General features: G+C 40.8%; 1 protein-coding gene across 2 annotated transcripts in view; it reads left to right on the top strand.

The window, feature by feature from the left end:
* Positions 1 to 22,742, top strand: part of LOC117306908 (titin homolog) — a 38,342-nt gene extending 15,600 nt beyond the window's left edge. For both annotated transcript variants that reach the window (XM_033791516.1, XM_033791599.1), the window contains exons 2-12: positions 1,131 to 1,272; positions 6,089 to 6,116; positions 7,688 to 7,807; positions 8,858 to 9,072; positions 9,610 to 9,714; positions 11,127 to 11,192; positions 11,764 to 11,856; positions 13,378 to 13,503; positions 14,009 to 14,154; positions 14,960 to 20,413; positions 22,153 to 22,742. In XM_033791516.1, the coding sequence (XP_033647407.1) occupies positions 1,219 to 1,272; positions 6,089 to 6,116; positions 7,688 to 7,807; positions 8,858 to 9,072; positions 9,610 to 9,714; positions 11,127 to 11,192; positions 11,764 to 11,856; positions 13,378 to 13,503; positions 14,009 to 14,154; positions 14,960 to 20,413; positions 22,153 to 22,240 (6,495 nt within the window). In that variant the 5' untranslated portion in view covers positions 1,131 to 1,218 and the 3' untranslated portion in view covers positions 22,241 to 22,742. The remainder of the gene's footprint in view (positions 1 to 1,130; positions 1,273 to 6,088; positions 6,117 to 7,687; positions 7,808 to 8,857; positions 9,073 to 9,609; positions 9,715 to 11,126; positions 11,193 to 11,763; positions 11,857 to 13,377; positions 13,504 to 14,008; positions 14,155 to 14,959; positions 20,414 to 22,152) is intronic.
* The last annotated feature ends 493 nt before the right edge of the window (positions 22,743 to 23,235 follow it).

The raw sequence follows: 23,235 nt of genomic DNA, 5'->3' as shown, positions 1-23,235 counted from the left end.
CACTTCAATGCCCTGGTCCTTGCCTCCTTGCCCCTGGTCATTGCCTTATTGCCCCTAGTAATTGCCTCCATGCTCCTGGTCATTACTTCCATGCCCCTGGTCAATTGCCTCAATGCCCCCTGGTCAATTGCCTCAATGCCCCCTGGTCATTGCTTTGGTGATGCAAGGTGTCAACATTTCCTGGATTTTAAAAACTGGGTGTTTAAATTGTAAACAAACATAAAAGACAGTTAAAAACAGGGTGTCCAAAAGACACCCAGCCACCCCTCTGGCTAACACTACATGCTGTGATGGCCACTGATGTTTAATGCAGAAACAAGATATTTACAAGTAACTCAAGGTTTGGCTTTCACTGCCAATAGACAGTTGGTTATTTTAGGGTCATTCCCCCTTGTACTCAACAGCCTGCTTTATGCATAATTCACACTGAATTGTGACGTCAAACTGGAGATTTCCAATGAAAGAGGTAGAAGAAATAGAAACTAATCCAGGGACACTTTTCTTGTGTTGATATGTTACCTGTCCCCTCGACAATAAGGTTGTTTAAAAATTCTACATAAATATACAAACTGAATTTCAAGCCTATTCAATAAATGACGGCCTTGGAGGGGCACTACAGTTTTCCCTCTGTATTATAAGGAAAACGTAATTTGTTGAACCTTGCAGAGGGCACTGGCACAGCAAAGTTGGGCACCGCGGCAATTGCTGTGGATGCCGTGGGTAGTTTTAAGGCCTGGACTTTTTGTGTTTTTGGATCTAGTCGTTTTTTTTTCTTCTTCAGGAAATGTGTGTGTTTGAAGTTACAAAAATTGGTGTTAAGATTTAATTAAGATGGGGTTGGGGATGGTGTGAGGGCTGGGATTGGATTAGGAGGGAAGGTTATATACTGTGTAGGTTGGTATGATAATATAAATCAGAGTTAAAAACTAACAGTACCTGAGGCCAGTGACTTTAGCATCCGGTCAGTATACTCAAGCCGTCAGAACTGCATTTGCATTTTGTAATACATCACTGTATATTACTTCTTTGCGACCCACAAGCCATTTTTCAGGAGTTTCTCATTCGTCTAACTCACCCCTGAAGAGGCACAGTTTGTTCTAAACATTTATTTTTTGATTTCTCTTTTCTAGGATGGTAGAGGATAGTGAAGACACCAGTAAAGAATAAACTCAATGTCTCCATAACCTTTAAGCTACAGTAGGAGTAGGACTAGCAGCAATGTCCGAGGACCTGGTCCGCCCGGGGGCCATCGTCAAGGACCGCTGGAAAGTGGTAAGTCTCAGACCCCTTCCCAAAGTGAATCCTCCGGAACCCCACCCAGGAAGTTGGTCTAGATTTTGTAGGATATCAGGCTGCACTAAGGGCAAGCTTACTAATAGTACATATCCCCAGCCGTGACACTTGTGTCCTTAAGCAAGACACTTAACCATTGCTTCGTCCTTCGGATGGGACGTAAAGCCGTTGGTCCCATGTGCTGTGTAACGCTGGTAAAAGACCAGTGCACTTACCTAAAAGAGTTCTAAAAGGGGTTCGCCGCGGTGTTCTCGGCTGTGGCTGCTGTATGTGCTGTAGCACCTTGTAAACCCTTAGAAGGTGCTACATTATTGGGTCTCTGAATTCATCACTGTAATAACATATCTTTCTGAAAGTTTGTATATATACTCAGCGCCTTGAGTACCTTGTTTGGTAGATACATGCCCTATAAGAGTTTGATATTATATTATTAATATAATTGGAACTGAGCATATTCTTGTGGATATGGAAGGATCTATAACCAAATGATACCAGTGGGTCAGGGTTAACATTGTAGATGGCAACCCTCTTGTGAGTTAGGTTTGAATCTGGTACAATGACTTGCTTGGTCACAAATTGCCACCTAAGTTTGAATTCCTCAGACTATAGAGACAGTTGCTCTGGTTTGGGGAAAGCTTTTTGTACATATGTATAGCAACCCCCAGATGAGCAAATACCAGTGTGTGTGCCATACGCATTTCTTCAGAATCGTGTATGGATGTTCGCCGTATCTTACATTTAGCTACGCAAAAGCTTGCCCCGAGTCGGTGGTCTCCTTCCACTGTAAGACCCAGTTTCGAATCACGGTTTTCAGTCCCTTCTTGACTGAGTGGGTTTTCCTTGGAATAATTTTCTGGGGTTTTCCTCCCACATCTACAACTACATGTAAAACTTCCTTCCTTGGCCAGTATAGTGACTAAGTTTGATTTTCCTGAGAGTCCTTGACTTCACAACCAGAATGAATGACATGAAATGAAATAAAATCTTGTGAATGTAGAAACTGTCACGCTAGTCTGAGGAATGTGTCTCGCTGTCTCGCTCTTCTTCAAATTAAGCGGTAACTTGTGACTACGCAAGTCATTGTACGCGACATTATTCAAATCTAACTCACAGTAGCTCATTGCTAGCACACTGTAGTGCACACACATTGCAGAACAGATAATGATGTTTTAAGAAGGAACAAATGCGTAAAACGTATCTACAACATGTCAATGAAGGACTGTATCGTATTGAACAGCCTCAAGCTTTGGCACGTGAACACTTAAGAAAGACAAATCAAGATTGTAATTCAATAAGACGGGACAAAGCCCACTCGCAGTCAGACGATGCCATCTGTATAGAATCCTACCCACACACGCAATGCCAAATGCTTTTGTCAATGCATGTGAATACACATACAATTGAGTATCCTGCAATTGTACTGTACATGACGTCCATGTTTACCTACCAATTGATGAACACAGAAAAACACACTTTCTAGATATATGTAGAGTGAGCAAATTGAGTACCACATCATATTTAAGGTACACGTTGCCTTCGATCGGACGAGTTGGTCTATAAAAAGCATTTGTAACCATTCGTTATAAAATGCATTTATATGATTGGAAAGTAATGTAAAAGTAGAATACAATGATCCACACAAATTTGCCTTGAAATTGCGTGGTTTTCCTTTTACTTTGCGAACTAAAACGGTCAGCCATTTACATGTATGGGAGTAAAAAATTTGACTGCCATAAATGGCCGACCTTGTTAGTTGACGAGGTAAAAGGAAAACCACTCAATTTGGAGGCAAGTTTGTGTGGATCATTGTATTCTATTTTTACAACATCTTTCTAACCATGCATTTTATAACAAACGCTTTTCAAAGACCAACTCGAACAATCAAAGGCAACGTGTTCCTTTAACTGAAGCGCTATTATGAAGTCGTTTGGTCGCAGGGTACGTCCCATGCACAAGCTGGCATTTAGAGACGATACGAGTGGATTGTGTGCCGGTATCATGCAAATTGCACACAAAACAACGATAATTTCACAACAATCAAGAAAGATAAACCCATATTATGCTCCAGATGCACATTAAGGCATTTAAAGGCATTTGAGCTCAATCGGTCATCGAAGTTGCGAGATTATAATAAAAGAAAAAATAACCTTGCAACACGAAGTTGTGTGCGTTTAGATGGTTGATTTCGAGACCTCAAGTTCTAACTCTGAGGTCTCAAAATCAAATTCGTGGAAAATCACTTCTTTCTCGAAAACTACGTCACTTCAGAGAGAGCCGTTTCTCACAATGTTTTATAATATCAACCTCTCCCCATTACTCGTTACCAAGTGAGGTTTTATGCTGATAATTATTTTGAGTAATTACCAATAGTGTCCACTGCCTTTAAAACCAATACACACTGTACATTAAAGGCCTTGAACTAAAAAAAAAACATTCTAAAGACCTTGCTTTATAACTCAGTGTCCTTTGGCCAAACTTCAAAAAGTTGGGTCCAGAATGCACCACGGTTTTGAAAAATCCTGGTGAGAATCCTTGGCTGCGTTCACGAAACTTGTGTTTAAATAATGATGTGGCCAGTTTGTTACAGTCCTTGAAATATTCCCATCTAAAGTGCCGCATGCTTGTATGAAATTAATTTAAAAATTGCAAGGAATTTCCCAAATTGGACCAGGAACTTTGGGCAATGTAAATTCCACATTTTAACAACCACAAATGCACACTGCCGTTTCATTTCTGAGTCTCTCCACAAAAATGCACATAACTGACACAATTTATTTTCTAGTGGCCATTTAGCCTTCAAGCATGGCTAGTGTCGAATCGTCAGGCCATGAATTTTTTTTACAATTTTGTTTAGAAAGGCATGGTGGAGTGAGTACAAAGGTTTTTTATATCAGTTCATGTTAATTCTGGTAATGATTGTTCTTGCCCTAAAATAAAGAAACATTTCGAGATGGAATACCATCATTTCGAAATTCCTACCCCTGTATTATTGTTGATATTATTTATCAAATAACATTTTTCAAAAGGACAATATTCTCTGAGCGTTATAAGGTTATGAAAATAGGATGAGAGAAATAACTTGACAGTAACATTTTCTTACTTTGCATTGCGCATGCCATCATTTTAAAATACCCCCAAAGCCTCTCACCTCGGTATTCTTAGTTTTAATGTACATGTATCAAGGAGAAAATATAATAAGCTCTGGTAAACCAACCAGGGTCCAATTTCATAGAGCTGCTAAGTACAACAATTTGGTTAGCGTGAAATATTTTCCTTGATAAAAACAGGATTACCAACAAAATTTCCATTTGTTGCATATTGCTTGTTACTGGTATTCAGCTGTTGATTGCTTATCCTGAAAATCACGTTGAAGTTTGGTTGGTAATCCTGTTTTTGTCGAGGAAGGAATTTCATGCTAAGCAAATTTTTGTGCAAACCGCTCTATGAAATTGGGCCCTGGAGGACTTATGGTACAAATGCAAAAAAAAGTTTTGGGCCTGATGTTTTGACCCTAGCAGAGTCTTTCTTGAAAGCAAGATCAGAAAAATGTCAAGTATTTAATGAAGTACAAGGTAGTCAAACAAAACATCATCTAAGCCTTCAAGAAAGAATCTGCCGGGGTCGAACATCAGGCCACTTACTAGTTTTGGCTTTTTAATTATCAAATATCATTTCCCAACTGTACAGATGGAAAATATTCTCTAAACATTATTAAATTATGTCAATGAGAAATGAGGAATGACATGTCGGCAACATTTCCTTATATTTTGCTTTGAGCGTCTCGGGCGCTTGCCGTTAATCTGAGGAGATCCCTTCGACATCAACTCAAACTTTCAACCTTTGATAACATTTCGAGGAATCTTTGGCATAGTTGAGCTTCCATGGCGTACAGCAACCAGATCTCGGCTGCACCGCAGCGGCGCAGGCTGATGACGGCATTTTTCTACCATGATCTATTATTATAGCTTGGTGACATATTGGCCGTGTCTTTTAGTCTGATGCATTTATAGAGGGGGCCTAGAAAAGTGGATTTTTATTTGCAGAGACTGAAGACACTGTATTGCAAGTTCAACTGTCTGAGTTTGAATGTTCTGTGCATTTTGGTGATAGTGTTTTTTAGAATGTGTTTCAGGGTTGGAGGACTTGAAACTTTGGGAAAATTCACAAGGCTGTAGAGCTTGTAGCTTGAGCTTGTAGCTTAAAATTGTTACTGGGTCAGAATGATTTTTACCGGAAAATCAAAGTGAGGATAAAAGATACCCATATTAAACTGTTACTCCAAGCCCTAAGAAAAGATTTCGGGAAAGTACCGAGTGTACACAGTGCTTCTTACACATCGGTATAAAAAAAAGTTATCTTTAAAATGCTTTATCCCCGATTAAAAAAATAACATTTTTAAATTGTGGTACTCGCTGCTAACACATGTATGTATGTGCCATTTGAACTGCCTCTACCTAGCCACTGGGCTAGCTTGCTGGGCTAGTGGTAAGATGTCTGCTCTTGCAATACAAAGGTTGGGGGTTCGAATCCCATCAAGTGTTTTGCCTTGAGAAAGTACTTGAGCATGACGCTTCTACACATTGGTTTAATGGTAAAAACCAAATTATAAAACCAACAGGGATTATGATTACAAATTCCTAACAATTGAATAACAAAGTGAAGTCTTTGATTTGATAAACATGTGCGGCTGGCAATCAGGCTTCTGTCAGGTCCTTCAAACAATGAAACTATGTTTCCTCTCAACATTGTCTTTGTTTCAGCTAAATTAGTTATATTTTTCCTTTTAATTTTTCAGACCAGAAAAGTGGGTGGAGGTGGATTTGGTAAGTGTTTAAGATTTACTTCCACAAAACTTTCAGAATACAGGCTAGTAATTTTTGTTTGGTAGTTAAATCTCTTAACATTACACCCCTTGCAAATACTGACTGAAACAGTTAAAATTGAAGAATAAGACACAATAAAATTATTAGCAGTTTTTTTTTAAAGATCATTTGACCCATGTTTACAAAAGGTTGTTGGTTCAAAATTAGCCAAACTTCGGCGCTGATTTCACAATGACTAAAAGAAGTATTGTCGTCTGGTTTCTGAGTCACAAATTCTTTATTTGAGCAACCCATAATCAAAGTTGTTTTAAAACCACTGTTTTTACGAGAGAGATTGGCTGCTTCCAGCTTGGTGTTTATCCCCTTGTGAGTGGAACATTTTATCTGCAACCACAATGTTACAAAAAACAGACAAACCCCGAAACAAGGTCAAGTTTCCTTATTGGGACGATCTTCTAAACAAACAAACGACCAAACAATCTAGCCTTCTGAAGTTTGATTAATAATTGAGTTTTGAAATGTTACTGTAGCTTGTCTCTAAAGCACTCGAGTATATTTGGCAAGGAACCTCTTTTGCTTTCTGAGAAAGCAAAGCGGTTTGTTTACTTTTCTTCTTGATGGTGCTTCAAAGTCCTCATAGCGGATTTAGTTTCATGAGGTTTTTAAAACCTTCAGATGTGAAACCATAATACAGCAACAACTTTGGCTACTGCTGTTGCTATGGTTATTGCTAAGGACTTCCTATACTTCAACGCATGATGATGAGGAAACCTAGCCAAAGCCGTAGCTGTAGCTGAAAATATTTTAGTCATTGATTTGTCCTAATCATTCAAAAGTTGCTGCTAAGCACAGACAAATCTTGCTTAGCAGAAATGGTTGTCTGCAACCACAATGAAAGGTCACAATTGTTAAAAATAAATTACAAACACCAGAAACAAGGCATTATGAATGGAATTGAAAAAGTAACGAGGTGATCAAACTGACATTCAAAAACACACCTCCCACTGAATGGGAAATGCATCAAAGTTGTGGTAAAATACACAGGGACAATGGATATAGAAATTACAAACACAATTTGAAAAAATGTGTATGCTGCTTGTGACTCAGTTCCTAGTACATATTTGCTTTGCCAAGCACCTTTGTCTGCTTTTAAAAACAGCTTTATCATACATTGTTCATACTTCCTTTGCCTTTATCAGTTTTCTTGAAAGTGACAATGCCACCGCTAAATTAAGGAGAACGTTCCCAGAATTTCTATTTTTTACCTTTATGTTGTGATTCTGTGATATGTTGTGATTGAGGATTTTCTTCATCTCATACTACGTGCATGCTGTGAACAAGGGTGATAGTGGCAGCACTTACAGACTAACTAATTACAGAGAAAGTGCATGAGCTTTCGTAGCAAGAACTACTTCATCAGATGCAACAGGAATTGTTCAAATTCTTGTTGGTTGGTGTCCTTGATACACATTTCATAGCCCCCCAAAGCGCATATAGAAACTGTTATATATGTGAACATTCATGACATGTACTGATAATGGAATTTTGTTTCTTTCCATTTTTGCCTGTAGGTGAGATCTACGAAGCAGTGGACCAAGTTCTTGAGGAGGCGGTAGCTCTGAAATTAGAGTCTGCCCTTCAGCCTAAACAAGTCCTGAAAATGGAAGTGGCTGTCCTCAAGAAGTTGCAGGGTAATTATTGACTTGGCCCTTGGGGACTTGGCCCTCAGGGACTTGACACCTAATATGAGACTTACCCCACAATGACTTGGCTTAACTAAAACCACTCAAAAACTGTATGGGAAGTTACTTGAATCTTGACCTTTGGGACTTGAGGCACGACTAAAGACTTGTCAAGTTTGGCCAAGCATGACTTAAGATTTGCCTTTATGGACTTAGGATCTGATTTAAAAAGTGACCCAGAAAGTGACATTTGAGACTTTCGACCTTCTTTGAGAATTGAGACTTAAGACTTGCCTTTAGGTTTAAGGACTTAGGACCTGGCTTAAAAATTGACCTACGGGATCTTTGGCTGAACTTGAGACTTTCCCCATAATAATAATAATAATAAAAATAATAACCGTATTTATAACGCGCCTTTCGCCAAAGGATACAAAGCGCCAGGTATTATTACTGCAAGGAGTGGGGCGAATTTTTAGATATAAGACCTAATCCTTAAGTACCATGTAATGGTTTACAAGGTGCTATGGCGCAATATGCTGCCAATCCAGCCAGGAACACCGGGGCGAACCCCTTCTCTTTTCGATAAGTGCACTGGGTTCTTTTACATGCGTTTACACAACACATGGGACCAACGGCTTTACGTCCCATCCGAAGGACGAAGCAATGGTTATGTGTCTTGCTTAAGGACACAAGTGTCACGCCTGGGGATTCGAACCCACACTCTGCTGATCAGAAACACCAGAGTTTGAATTCGGTGCTCTTAACCTCTCGGCCACGACACTCCCATAAGACACATAAGACTCTAAACCTGACTTGCTTGCCCATACAAATATGTAACTAAGAAACCCGACTTGACATTGACGCTAGGGACTTGCATGACTTGAGACCTGCTTTGGGACTTGAAACTTGCCACTTGAGACTTGCCCATACAAAATTGGGCCACGACTTAGGACCCGACTTGAAACTTGACCCTAGGTACTTGAGACCTAACTTGAGACTGAAGACAAATGTGACTTCTAGATCCATGCATTTTTACAACATTGTTTGCGTCTTTTACAGGCAAGGATCATGTCTGTAAATTCATTGGCTGCGGTCGCAATGATCAGTTCAACTATGTGGTGATGTCTCTTCAGGCAGCTAACCTTGCTGAACTACGACGCAGTCAGCCCAGGGGCACCTTTAGCATTAGCACCACGCTAAGACTGGGCGCACAGATTATTCAAGCTATTGAGAGTATACACGATGTTGGCTTCCTACACAGAGATGTTAAACCTGTAAGTTCAGACTCAATTACTAAGACTTGAGAATCTAGAAGGAAGAAAGCTACTGGTCTTGCCATATTTACAGAATGTAAAATTATGAGAAAAAAATTGTATGTGAAAAGGGCTATGACCCATATTCTACGCAGTATATCTTGCGAAACAACTTTCTGCTAGGCATAAATGAGCAGGGTACCAGTCTTAGAAAGTACATGTGAAATGTTACTATGGCTGGTAACCTTAATCTGGTAAGCATAGTAGTTTTGTGCTGGGCTTTTTGTGCTTAAGAAGCTCCACTGGGTGGGTACTGGGCCCAATTTTATAGAGCTGCTTAAGCAGAAAATATTTCTTTATAATTCCGGTAAGCATAATTCTGTTGTGCTTAAGTAGCTCTATTAAGTTTGGCCCTGGTGTCAACTTTTTAAAACATTGTTACTTTAATCTAATGAATGTTTTATTTAAAGTATCAACTTTTCTTTATTGACCAAGGCTGTATCTTTTCTTTCATATTTACAATGTTAAAATATTTGTTTTTTTATTATTTTCAAACAGTCCAACTTTGCCATGGGCCGTCTTTCAAACAATTCCCGCAAAGTCTACATGCTGGACTTTGGACTCGCTCGGCAGTATACCAACTCACAGGGACAAGTCAGAACGGTTCGTATACATACATTTTATTGTCATCAAACCGTCATTAAGGTTTGTGTTAGTTTCTCATGTTGACTGAAGGGAGAACTATGATGCCATGGTTTGTGTGTTCAGTTATAAGGGTTCATGGCAGTCACTATCAGGCTGTCATGAGAACCCCTGACAGGACTTGCACGTGTACTAGTCAATTTATCTCACTTGGTACTGGGTGGAAAAACTGTTTCCATACACATCGTGCTTTTTGTCTTGTTGTTTTGATCTTCTTTTCAACCTTGAAAGGCAGTGGACACTATTGGTAATTACTCAAAATAATTATTAGCATGAGACCTTGCTTGGTAACGGGTAATGGGGAGAGGTTGATGGTATAAAACATTGTGAGAAATGGCTCCCTCTGAAGTGAAGTAGTTTTCGAGAAAGAAGTAATTTTCCGCGAATTTGATTTTCGAGACCTCAGATTTAGATTTGAGGTCTCGAAATCAAGCATCTGAAAGCACACAACTTCGTGTGACAAGGGTGTTTTTTTCTTTCACTGTTATCTCGCAACTTCCGACGACCAATTGGGCTCAAATTTTCACAGGTTTGTTTTTATATGCATATGTTGAGATACACCAAGTGAGAAGTCTGGTCGTTGACAATTACCAATAGTGTCCAGGGTCTTTAAAGGAACTGGACACTATTGGTAATATTACTCAAAATAATTGTTAGCAGAAAAACATTGTGAGAAACGGCTCCCTCTGAAGTAACGTAGTTTTTGAGAAAGAAGTTATTTCTCACTGAAATATTTGAATTGAATTCGAGACCTCAGCTGAGGTCTCGAATTCAAGCATCTGAAAGCACACAAGTGCGACAAGGGTGTTTTTTTCTTCTTCCATTATTATCTCGCAACTTCGACGACCAGTTGAGTTCAAATTTTCACAGGTTTGTTATTTTATGTTAATGTTGAGATACACCAAGTGAGAACACTGGTTTTTGACAATTACCTATAGTGTCCACTGCCTTTAAAGGTACAATGAATTGTCTGGGATAAGAAACATAATTGTTTTATTTTGAGTTTGAAAGCTCATTAACTATGAAGTTCATACAAGAACCTTTTTTTCTGTGAAATATTCCATCTGAAATGAAGTCTTATTCAAGAAAACCTTTAAAAAAGCAACAGCTGATTTCAGTTGTTGTAAAACCAAAATTAAAGGGAGGGTATACAGTACATTTATTAATCACTCAAAAATGTATGATTATACACAGATCTCTACTGTCAGTTAATTTATGTCATAAAATTGTCTTGTGGTACTTCTTGGGTTCTATCATTTGCCGTTTGAAACTTTTGGGGATTGTGTTTTATTTATGATTAATGTTCTTTTTTCATTTATGATTCATGATTAGTCATGATTTTCAAACCGTGCGATCGTTTCATTTCATTACAGCCGCGACCTGTGGCAGGCTTTCGTGGAACTGTTCGGTATGCCTCAGTGAATGCGCATAAGAATAAGGTAGGTGGAGAAATTAATCACATTATTTTGTCCTCAAATTTATGCATGGGTTTATGTCAAATGGGATGATTGAAAAATTACACAACTAGTCTTTTTTAGCGCCAAATTCTTAATAATAATAATAATAATAAAAATAATAGCGCAGCATTTTAAAAACTAAATGATCCATCATTTAGCATTGTTGTGATACGAATCTTAATGCGATTGAAGCATGGTCATAACCAAAAGGAGGAAAACCTCCCTGATTCCTGACAACATGAATTAAAACCGTTTCAGGGCACTATATAATAACGGTTATTGTAAATTGCGCTATATAAGAAAGGTTGAGTTTTCACCCTGGGTTCTTTTCAGAATCAATTAACACTACTCAAGAGTGATTTAAACATGGTGCTACCGCAAACCTCGTTTAATTATACTCCCACCATGCAAAGGTTTAAGTCCTACTTAAGATTTATACATGACTTACCTCTATGGAATTGAGCCTTGTTGCGTTATGTTCCATTTAGAAGACAACTTTTGACAGCTTAAACCATCCTCTCATTTTGTAACCTTTGTACTTTGTGTTTTGTAGGAGATGGGAAGACATGACGATTTGTGGTCACTTTTCTACATGCTGGTGGAGTTTGTCATCGGTCAACTGCCGTGGAGAAAGATCAAAGACAAAGTAAATTTTGAATTGTCTTTATTTTGTCTATTTTTTATGTGTGCTGAAGAAAATTTGTTCTTTAATTTGTGTGATTCCGACACAACTTGTGAACAAATAAAGTAGCTACGCCCAACAAAATCGTGCTTACCAGAAAAATACATATAATATCAGTTTAAGTAGTAATAATAATAATAACCGTATTTATAACGCGCCTTTTGCCAAAGAAAACAAAGCGCCAGGTATTATTACTGCAAGGAGTGGGACAAAGTTTGAGATATAAGACCTAATCCTTAAGCACCATGTAATGGTATACAAGGTGCTATGGCGCAATATGCTGCCAATCCAGCCAGGAACACTGGGGCGAACCCCCTTCTCTTTTCGATAAGTGCACTGGGTTCTTTTACATGCACACAACACATGGTCCAATGACTTTACGTGTCATCTGAAGGCAAAGCAATGGTTAAGTATCTTGCTTAAGGACACAAGTGTCAAGGCTGGGGATTCGAACCCACACTCTGCTGATCAGAGTACATGTAATGTGTTAAAGGCAGTGGACACTATTGGTAATTGTCAAAGACTAGCCTTCACAGTTGGTGTATCTCAACATATGCATAAAATAACAAACCTGTGAACATTTTAGCTCAATCGGTCATCGAACTTGCGAGATAATAATGAAAGAAAAAACACCATTGTCACACGAAGTTGTGTGCGTTTAGATGGTTGATTTCGAGACCTCAAGTTCTAAATCTGAGGTCTCGAAATCAAATTCGTGGAAAACTACTTCTTTCTAAAAAACTATGGCACTTCAGAGGGAGCCGTTTCTCACAATGTTTTATACCATCAACCTTTCCCCATTACTCGTCACCAAGAAAGGTTTTATGATAATAATTATTTTGAGTAATTACCAATAGTGTCCACTGCCTTTAATTGTACCATTTGTGACTGGTATCTTGCTTATATCTGCTTAAGCCTTGGGTGTCGTGGCCGAGTGGATAAGAGCACCGAACTCAAACTCTGATGCTTCTGTTCAGCAGAGTGTGGGTTGGAATCCCGGTCGTGACACTTGTGTCCCTGAGCAAGAACCTTAACTATAATTGCTTCTCTCCACCCAGGGGTAAATTGGTACCTGTGAGGGTAGAGATGGTTCTTGTGATTGATTTCGCCGAGTAGCGCATATAATGCGCACAGGCTGTATACTCCCCAGGGAGCTGAGATGGTTTAAGGAATGATTTAAGGCCCAGTGACCAGATGTAATACTGTCGGAAGCACTTTCAGACACCCATCGGGCGTGAAAAGCGCTATATAAAAACTATTATATTATTATCATTATTATTATTATTATTATTATTATTATTATTATTATTATTAAGCAGCTCTATGGAAATTGGGCCCAGTTGTCTAAAACTTTTATTGCCCTTCCTACCTACAAAGTGTTGAAAGTTTGTGTCAAATAATGAATAAGAATCGAATGAAAAATTTACCAGCACTTCCTTGGCTCAATGTGAAACTAATGAATGAATTTGATTTTGTTTATTTCAGGAACAAGTCGGTTTAATGAAGGAGAAACACGATCATCGTTCAATGCTGAAGCACTTGCCATCAGAGCTGAAGCAGTTTCTGGAACATATACAGAGTTTACAATATCAAGATAAGCCAGATTACAAGGTACATATCCTCGCAGCTTTCTCCCTTAAAGGGAAGGTACACTATTGGTAACTGTCAAAGACCAGTGTTCACACTTGGTATGTCTCAACATATTCATAAAATAACAAACCTGTGAAAATTTGAGCTCAATTGGTCATCGGAGTTGGGAGAAAGTGATGAAAGAAAAAAAACCTTGTTGGACGAATCTGTGTGCTTTCAGATAGGAGTAAAAGACTTCTAGCTAGAAGTCTTTTATTATTTTAGTGAGAAATTACCTCTTTCTCGAAAACTACGTTACTTCAGAGGGAGTCGTTTCCCACAATGTTTTATACTATCAACAGCTCTCCAATGCTAGTTACCAAGTCAGTTTTTAAGTTTATATTTGGGGGTTTTTGTTGGGGGGGGGGGAGTACTGGGTATACAGTGCAGTATACACATCTGTGTAACGGTAAAAACAAATTATATTATTTATCCCTGATGCAAAAATTAATTAAAATTTTATGTCCTGAACCTTTTCTGTTCCCAGTTCCTGCACTCCTTATTAGAACGGTGCATGAATAGGAAGAACATCAAGGAAACAGACCCGTATGACTGGGAGAAGATCTATGCCGATGGATCCCAGACGACCACCACAGCCTCACTCAGTCCAGGAAAAGAACCCAAGCAAGGAATGTGAGTACAATTTAACTTAATACACATATATATGGTCTATGGGCCCAATTTCATATAGCTGCTTAGCGACTGATTTTGTGCTAACTGTGCCATTTCCGTTTCATAGCGCTGCTTACCGTAAGCACATGAAAAGGCGTGCTAACCTTTCGGTGCTTACTGCACAAAAAGAAATGACGTCACAATGCAAATTCATGGTGAACGCTCAATATCGCAGCCTAATTTGTCTGCTAACCTGTGAAATATGCCTGCACCTTAGCAAATTTTTCTGCTACAGTAAGCATAAAAATGTGCTTACCGTTAAGCAGCGCTTTGAAATTGGGTCGTGCAAATACCATTTCCGATTTGTTTTACATGTATACCTCAAAGGAAAGGTATACCTAAAAATTAAAATTTAAAAAATCTGCAATACACAATCAAGACACAATTAGAGGGGGATACCCCATGCCACCTCCTGAGCACCCGCATTTCTCTGCAAGACGGAGAAATTTTAAGTGACCTTTTCTTTTCTGAAAATAAAGAAGTAAAAAAGATTAAATACCGTATTTATATTTAAGAAGCAAACACTAGTTTCTTCAAACTGGTAGTTGTAATTCTTTTGACATTTTGAGACCCGTACTTTTCTAAGTGTAGTGCGACAGGAAAAGCATGAAATTATATTTAGACTTGTTTTTAATTATTGGTTGGGTACTTGATTTTCTAAAGAATAAATGCTATACAAAAGGAAGATGTTGATCAACTCTTTGTTGTATATTCTATATCTTCATGTTTAACTAAACTGATTTGTTTTTTATTCTTGCATTTTCAGTCCTGAAATCCCACCGGCAAACACAGACATAGTGCTAGAAGAAAACATTAGTTTCCATGACAACATAAAAGATGCTAAAGTGGAAGTACAGGGTGTCGACGTCGCTGACGCCAAAGAGAAAGTTGACGAGAGTCAGGAGAAGCGAGATGCTGAGAAGGAGATCGATGAAGAAGATGATGAAGAAGATGATGAAGATGAAGATGGAGAAGCCAACGAGAACGCTGATGAGAATGACAACGTTGGATCTGAAAGAGGAGATTCACCTGAAGGTGGATCAAGAGAAGGTGTTGACGGCCAGGAGGCCCAAGAAGGGGAGGTCCTTCTTGATAACAAGGAGAACGAGAAGAAAGACTCTCCGAAGAAGAGTAAACGGACGTTGAGTAAGAGAAGGAGGATGCTGCACCGACGGAAACCCAAGCGACTTCGGGCTCATGACAGCCACGCCATCATGGAAGGCGAGGTCAGCACTTTCAGGGAAGGATTCGGAGTGAGCGAGAGAGATCCCTCACTCCTGGAGGAGCACCTCGTTGGAGGGCTCAGCAGCAAGCTTTTACCAGCCCGTTCATTTGCAGAGACGGGGCAACAAGTGCAATTGCCGCCTGAAGCACAGTGTGGTGCAGAGGGCAAACTGACTGTTAAGACTATCCCTTGTATCAAGGAGTCTAAACCGCCTCAATGGAGGACGAACACCCCACCGCTAGTTGGTACTATGCAAAAGCCAGACAGCTTAAACCGCCCCAAAAGTGCTCATGAACTTCGTCCAACGGCTATTACAAGGCTACAAGAGATGGACAGAGACAGAAGTGTCCCGGAGACGGATTCTGGCGATGGGTTACAACAAGATGGTTCTCTTGATGAGGTAGATAAAGCGTCCAAGAAACCGGAAACTGTTACCAGAATTCCAAGACTGGGTCCTAATCTTGCTGTGAAGGAACCAGAACCTGCTGCAACAGCAGTTAAACAAGAAGTCTGTCTTAGATTGGAGAATACACCTCTCATAAAGGTCAGCAGCGAGGATGTGGATATTAAACCAGACCCTACGAAGCCTCAAACTAAGCAATCTGAACTTGTTAAACCTAACGAAGGTGCTACGCCCAAAAAGCAAGCGGTATCCAAAGGACCTCCAGCCCCTCAGGATCTCCCAAAACCAGTCAATGTAATTATTGGTGCTCAAAGTCACGACAGAAACCTGTATGAAAAGCCGAAGCCTGTCAATGTTTTACACAAAAAAGCTGATACTTGCCATAAGAAAGAGACAGAAACACTAGTTAAAGAAGAAACAGAAGCAAAGAAAACACCAGAGAAGAAAGCGGATGTTGTTGAAACGAAGAAACCCCTCAAACAAGCACCTCAGGGATATGTCATGGATGCCATCAAAGAAAGGAACAAAAAGGCGGAGCCAGTCAGGAAACTCGCCTTCACCGGAATCAACAAGGTCAAAGTGCCTGGTGTCATTCTGGCTAAACCTACCATAGCTCCTCTCAAGACCAAACAGTTGATTGCCCAGCCTGTGAAGGTCATTGAGACAGGACAGCCAGCCTTGAAGACATCAAAACCCCTTCAAAATGGGGAAGTTCAGAAAACTCAAGAGGTTGCAAAACAGGAAAAACCGACCACTCAAAAAGAACTTTTTATAAACGAGCCAACACCGTCTAAAACTGTTAACATTCAAAGCAATCAGACTGCTCCAAAGGAAAGTAGTGCAATCCAAAAGAAAACAGACCTTGATGAAATAGTCCTGGAAGTTCATTTGGATGAGGTCAAGAAATCGACGGAGCAAGTCAACAGTAATCCTTTCAGCAACCAGAAAATCAACGTGCCTGTTTACAAAAGCAACTCCAGTAGAGAATCGCCAGAGAAAATTCTGGAGGCGTTGAATAAGAATGCTAATCAAATCGTGGATAGGAGTCCTGATCGTGCTGCTATGGAGGAGCTTCTTGGAGGATTCTCCTGGGATGAACCAGAGCCTCCCCCAAAGCAGGAGATCAAACCTAGTATCCAATCCATGAATCTGACTAGCAAACATGCTGGGCGAAATGAGAGCAGTTTACAGGAGGAGCTTCGCCTAGCAAAACTTGCCGTCCGAGAAGACCCAAATGCTTCTCCCAAACAGACTGAAGATACGGCCAACCAAAGAACAGATGAGGTACTGGGCTCTCATCTATCTTGGAAGGACCTTCCTCATGACAAAGGGAGACAAAATATCCAGCAGAGACTTAAACTCGAAAGTGACAATCCAGATACAGGTCCGCTGACTCCCTTCTCTTTAGAGGAGGAGCATAAGGCAGCCAGACCTATCAGAGATGAGGTAGCTAATGGAGATGAGAGGAAAACAGAGGCCAACCGGGGCCATGAAAGGACCACATCTTCACTTGAACATTCCTCTGAGGAGTTACCCCCAAGAACACCAGCAATGGACAGAGAGGAAATGGAGGTCATTCTCATGGGGATGCAAGACATTGATGGGACAGTAGAGAAGCAGACCAAGCAGGTACTCCAGTCGACTGAAGTACTGAACGGGCCTACTGCTGACTCTGTCCCACCACTGGAATTAGAAACCATGCCAAATGAAGCATCCAGACCAAACGAGACTCCCGTGGAGGAGCACAAGGAAGAGCATAAGCGAAAGCACCGATCAGGCCATAAGAGAGTAGAGAAGGCAAGGTCTGTTACTCCTAGAACAGATGAGAGTGAAACGGTGTCTGGAGGCTCTGGGAGAAGCGAGCGAAAAGGTCGAGGGCCTGTTCGAGCTCGCCAACTGCCAAGTATTCCAATAAAGAAGGAGAAGACTGCAAGAGAGGATGCAATGGTTTCACCTGTAATCAAACAGGAAAGTCCAACCAATGGGCAGCCATCAGGGAGTCCAATTCAGAGGAAAGGCTCCTTGGGCAAGGCCCGTAAGCTTCCTGAGGTGCCGAAGATATTACTGCAGAATAAGCTCGGTCACCGCTTGCGGCAAGACAAATCCCCAAACAGGACAACAGGAACCAGTGTTGAGGGCATCCAACAACATTCTCCAAATATTAACCGACACCGTATTGCTTCTAATCCGACATCTGATACAATAGATGATAGCAGCTTCAAGTCGGAGAATGTCCAGTCGATACAGCTCAGACAAACTCAGGAGTTTAAAGTAACAGTCAAATCACCTCCACCTTCAAGCAAGGATTCCTGTGGGGAGGCTGAGATTAAAATACTTAGTGTGGAGCCTTCGTGCACCTTTGCGATCATGCAGGATTTGTCTCAGGAGGATGTTGTGAACGCTGATCACTCTGACTGTGCCACGCAGCAGCAGGAGCCAAGCTTCTTCTTCGACATCAGTACGTCTGTCAGGAAGGAAGACCCGGTGAAAGTAAATAAACCTGAGCTCCGACCTAAGCAAAAGGTACTCGTTAAGAAGGCATCAAATACCAGCAAAGACTCAAAGTCTGCAAGAGCCATCATGAGGCCATCAAGTCTTTTGGTGTTCACCAAGAAACCAATACTCAAGAAAACATTAGCAGGGAACGCCATCCCAAACAAAACCGAAAACCAAGAAAAAGAAGCCACCCCTTCGCTGGAGAAAACTGAGGACTCCAAAGAGGAAGATCCTAAAGCTAATGAAGTGCCATCAACGGGAGCTGCAGTCACCCAACAGGTTGGCACACCTGAGCATAAAATATTGACTGATGTGAGGAAGGTGTCTGTGGCAAGTTCCAACTCAGATTGGAACAGCAACGGCTCCTGCACATCAACTCTAAAGGACAGTCAGGCTGGACCAGCTACTCCAACAGGCAGTGTCCGCGGAGACAAAGGCCAAATGTCGCTGTCCACCTCAACGCCCAAGACCATGCAAAACACAAGGAAAGAAGCTGGCTCGGGTCTTGAGGAGAATCAAAAGGTGGAAGTAACGGAAAACGAAGAGAAACAGCAGACAGGGTCTAATTCTAATGTCTTGCCAGAAGTTAGAGTATTTGAGCCTTCCATTAACGGTGACATTACTGAAGACCGAAGTCCAGACCAATGTGCTACTCCCTCGCCACTGACTCCCTCTCCAGTGTCGTCGACAGGGGATACCTCGAGGACACCTTTGCTTTTCTCAGAGGATGAGGAGCAGGTGAAAGGGGACAAAACCCGAGGAGAGGACGCCAAGAGAATCACAGATGCAACAGACACCACACTTGCAAGACTGAAAGAAGGACTCTTGGCACATTCCAAACAAAATCCGCAGAAGATTGTCAAGAGCTTTTCCGACGAGCAGATTGCAAGGAGAACAAAAGGACTAAATGAAAGTGTTCAGAAAACTGAACATTTGAAGGACTCTTCCCACCCAGAGAGTAGCAGGTCAAGAACCTCAAAACTAATAAGGGAACAGAAAGTTGGTATGTTGTCACCAGAAAAGGAAGCCAAAGACAAGGACAGGGGGTCTCCAACAAACCCTAAAGCAGGCCTCTCTCCTATTGCCTTGCGCCGCCTTCGCCACAAGACAGATCCTGATTTTATGGCTCTCCGAGCTGCTTTTGCACGGAAGCAGGCCAGTCAGGCACAGCTAAAGGAGGATGCTGTAGACGATGGTGAGCTGGATGTCTTTGCCAGTCCTCAAAGACGAGGTAGCTCATCTGGACTTCACAAGGGAAGTGATCGTATCAAGGCTCTCAAATCGGAAGAGGCCCACCTCATGAGCTTCGTACATTCTGATGCTGAAAAGCGAAAACGACGACGAATGAAATCGAGCTCCTCTGGTGAGCACATTTCATCCATTGATGAGGAAAGTTTTACAGACTCTGTCGCATCTCACGGCCGGTTCGAAGATGCACCACCGAGTGAAAGTTCCTTTTCCCAGTCACGGCTGGCCTGGGAAGCACTGACTCCGAGGCAACGTCGCCGTCGTGAAAAGTTGGCATGTACAAGGAGCCGTGGAGCTCTCCCTCCTACCTCACCAAGGAATATCAGCCCAACGAGTCCCTCAAAGGAGGGCGACAGACCGCCAACTCAGGAACGTCTAGGAGCAACTGCAGCACCGAGCAGCTCCCACAGTGCTCCTCTCAGGAATGCAGAGACGGTTTCCTCGCCAAGGGTCCCAAGAAGTCATGAGATCAATGACGCAAATGATCTCAGGAATGTCCCGTCTACTCAGGGTCATCCTGACAGAGCCCGAGACCACCCCGGTGATTGCGCTTCACGTCAGCGAGACAGGCAGAGGAAGCATCTGCATCTCTTTCCCTGTGAGACGGATGGTGCTCTCACAACGACGTCAGTGTCTCTACCGAACGATGCAACACCAGATTTATGTGACACCCCTCGGGATACGCCCCGTGATGTACCCCATGACGCACTGAACGATCAACATATTCAATCAGTGTCTAGGGTCATTCCGGAGGATAGCCAATCGTCTTCCGGTACTGGCAGTTCCCATGGAAACATCCATCCTAAACCACCGATGAGACCACCTGAGAAAGCAGTCTTTGCTGGGAGGTGAGTTTTCTTATGAGTCAATCACTCAAGGACCTTAGTAGTTGTCATAATAGTAATAGTACATTTACAAAGCACCATAATCATGCACGATGTGTTTAAAAAGGTGCTTAAAGGGAAGGTATTTGTTTGGTAATCACTCTTCACATTAATGGCAACACAAAGTTTTGGTTCAGAAGCCTACAGCAGCTTTCGATAGTAGTAAGCATTTCAAGATGTAAAAACATTGTAAGTTTTTATGCCCCAAAATTTGAATCTGAGAAGAATTACTGTCAGTGATGCTTGTCAGCTTCCAGTATTCCAATGCTTGATTTTTCTTCCTGCATGGACAATATTTCTCCGGATTGTCAGCAAATCTCAAAAACCTAACCGCCTTTTGAAATTAAATTTTTACTTTTGTTGTATACATCTTCATTTATATAGGATTAAACAAAATCAAACTGTTCCAAAAACCAAGGAATATTTTCCCTTTAACACACTGAATTAAATTATGAAAAGGTACACAAAATTGAAATACTAAACATTTACAACTGATAACTTTCAAATCGACACGGTGCAGATATAAAGGTTCTATAGAATATCTCGCTGTTTTTTGTTTCCACGATAGCACAGTTTGGGTATAAAAGATTATAAAAGTTGATCAAATCTAAGTCGACGCTGCAAGCCTACAGCAGCATTTGATAGTATAAAGCAGTTTGAGAAACATTTTACCTTAAAGCCATTGGAAACTTTCGGTAATCAGTATTGTCCAAGGCCCACACTTCGTGTATCACATATATAAAATAACAAACCTGCTCAATCGGAGTCGGGAGAAAATAACGGGATAACCCACCCTTGTTTCCGCACATTTCGCCGTGTCATGACATGTGTTTAGAATAAATCCGAAATTTTCGACATCAAGAATTGATATTGTTTTAATGTTTTCTCAAAAAGTGAAGCATGGAATAATATTTAAAGAGAAGTCTTTCACCATTACCTTCTGTAAACCCTGTAAGTTACTTGTAAATCTGTGAACTTTTAATTGTTTTCTGTTCCGAAAGTGTCCAATGGATTTAAAGAAATGTTTTTATTCCCCAAAATTTGAATCTGAGAAGTGTTCACGCATAACGCTTCTCAGATTGTGTATTCCTGCATAGACATACTTGCTTCAGATTTTCTGCCATATCCCAAAAATGTGACCACCTTTTGAAATCAAATTTTCAGATGTAAGGCTGTTTGTGTACAATATCTCTTTATATAGGATTAAAACAATCAAACGGTTCAAAAAGCCAAAAGTTTACTTTGCCTTTAAAGGGAAGGGAATTTACCATGTGGGAATTTTCAAAGACCAGTCTTCTCTGTGTATCCCATCATAAGCATAAAATAACAAGCCTGTGAAAATTTGGGCTCAATTGGTCATTAAAGTTGCGAGAAAATGATGAAAGAAAAAAAAACCTTGTTGGACGAATTTGTGTGCTTTCAGATAGGAATAAAAGACTTCTAGCTAGAAGTCTTTTATTTTTTTAGTGAGAAATTGCCTCTTTCTCAAAAACTATGTTACTTCAGAGGGAGTTGTTTTCCACAATGTTTTATACCATCAACAGCTCTCCAATGCTTGTTACCAAGTCAGTTTTTAAGTTAATATTTGTTTTGAGTAATTACCAAACATGTACCTTCCCTTAATAATAGAAATAGAAAATCTCAACAAATATTCTAACTTTACTTTTTAACTCATTTTATCTTTTTTTTCTTTGTTTCCTCAGACGAAGACGCTACCGGGTTGCACCATCGGATACATCTTCCCTGCCGGATACCGGGGATGAGAAAGATCCCTTTGATAACGTGCATTAGAACCAGTTGGGAACCGGTGTCACCATTAGGGCAGGTCTGTAAAGTAGTTGACTAAAAATATATATAAATATATATATATATCTGACACCAGATGGTTCGATTAACGAATTTGATTAACAAATGATGTGTTGGAGTAAAAAGTTCAATCCAAGCGGAAATAGACCTTGAGAGCCTTTCCCAAGCAACGTCTCCTGTACTAGCTCTGGCTTCAAGCCACAGTTCTTGTACTGGCTGCGGCTTATGATCATCAATACCATTTCAGAACAGTTTTCCCTAATGGTGCGTCAGTTTTAAATGGCTAGAAAAGCCTGAGCCATGATCTAGAGTGCAAGATTTGTCGAGTCCCTTGGTGTTGCTTTAGATTTGATTATTGGAAAACAATAATGCAAAATAAGAGATGTGGTAACTCTGATATAGCGCTCAAATCCACCACTCAGTGATGCTCAAGGCGCTCCCAACATTATTAACCCCTGGTCACTGGGCCATTTATATCATTGCTTAAACTGTCTCAGCTCCCTGGGGAGTATACAGCCTGTGCTGCCAAACATGTAGCGCACTAAGCTAAATCAACCACACGAACCATCTCTGCCCTCGGAGGTACCCACTTACCCCTAGGTGAAGAGAAGCATTTGCAGTTAAGTGTCTTACTCAAGAACACAAGGGTCATGATCAGGATTCGTACCAAACCCCGATGACTTGTCCATCAGAACTAGAGTCCAATGCACTAGAAACAAATACAGTAAAGCCTCTTGCTCAAGCACACAAGTATCATGACCAGGATTTGAACCCAAACTCTGATGACTAAACAACTAAAACTTGAGTCTGATGCATAAACTGCTCGGCCACGACACCCTTCAAGGGTCCTAGTTACTGCTTGCTTGCTTGCAGTCCTTTCTTTAAAGAACTGGTGGTGTCAGATATATCTATATATATATGTATGTATGTGGGACTTTGCTGTTAGGCAGAAAGCCACGTTTCAAATGAAACTCGCACAG

The sequence above is a fragment of the Asterias rubens genome, chromosome 1, assembly GCF_902459465.1.
Source record: "Asterias rubens chromosome 1, eAstRub1.3, whole genome shotgun sequence".
In the NCBI taxonomy this organism is placed as follows: domain Eukaryota; kingdom Metazoa; phylum Echinodermata; class Asteroidea; order Forcipulatida; family Asteriidae; genus Asterias; species Asterias rubens.
This window is presented reverse-complemented; position numbering and strand designations above follow the sequence as displayed.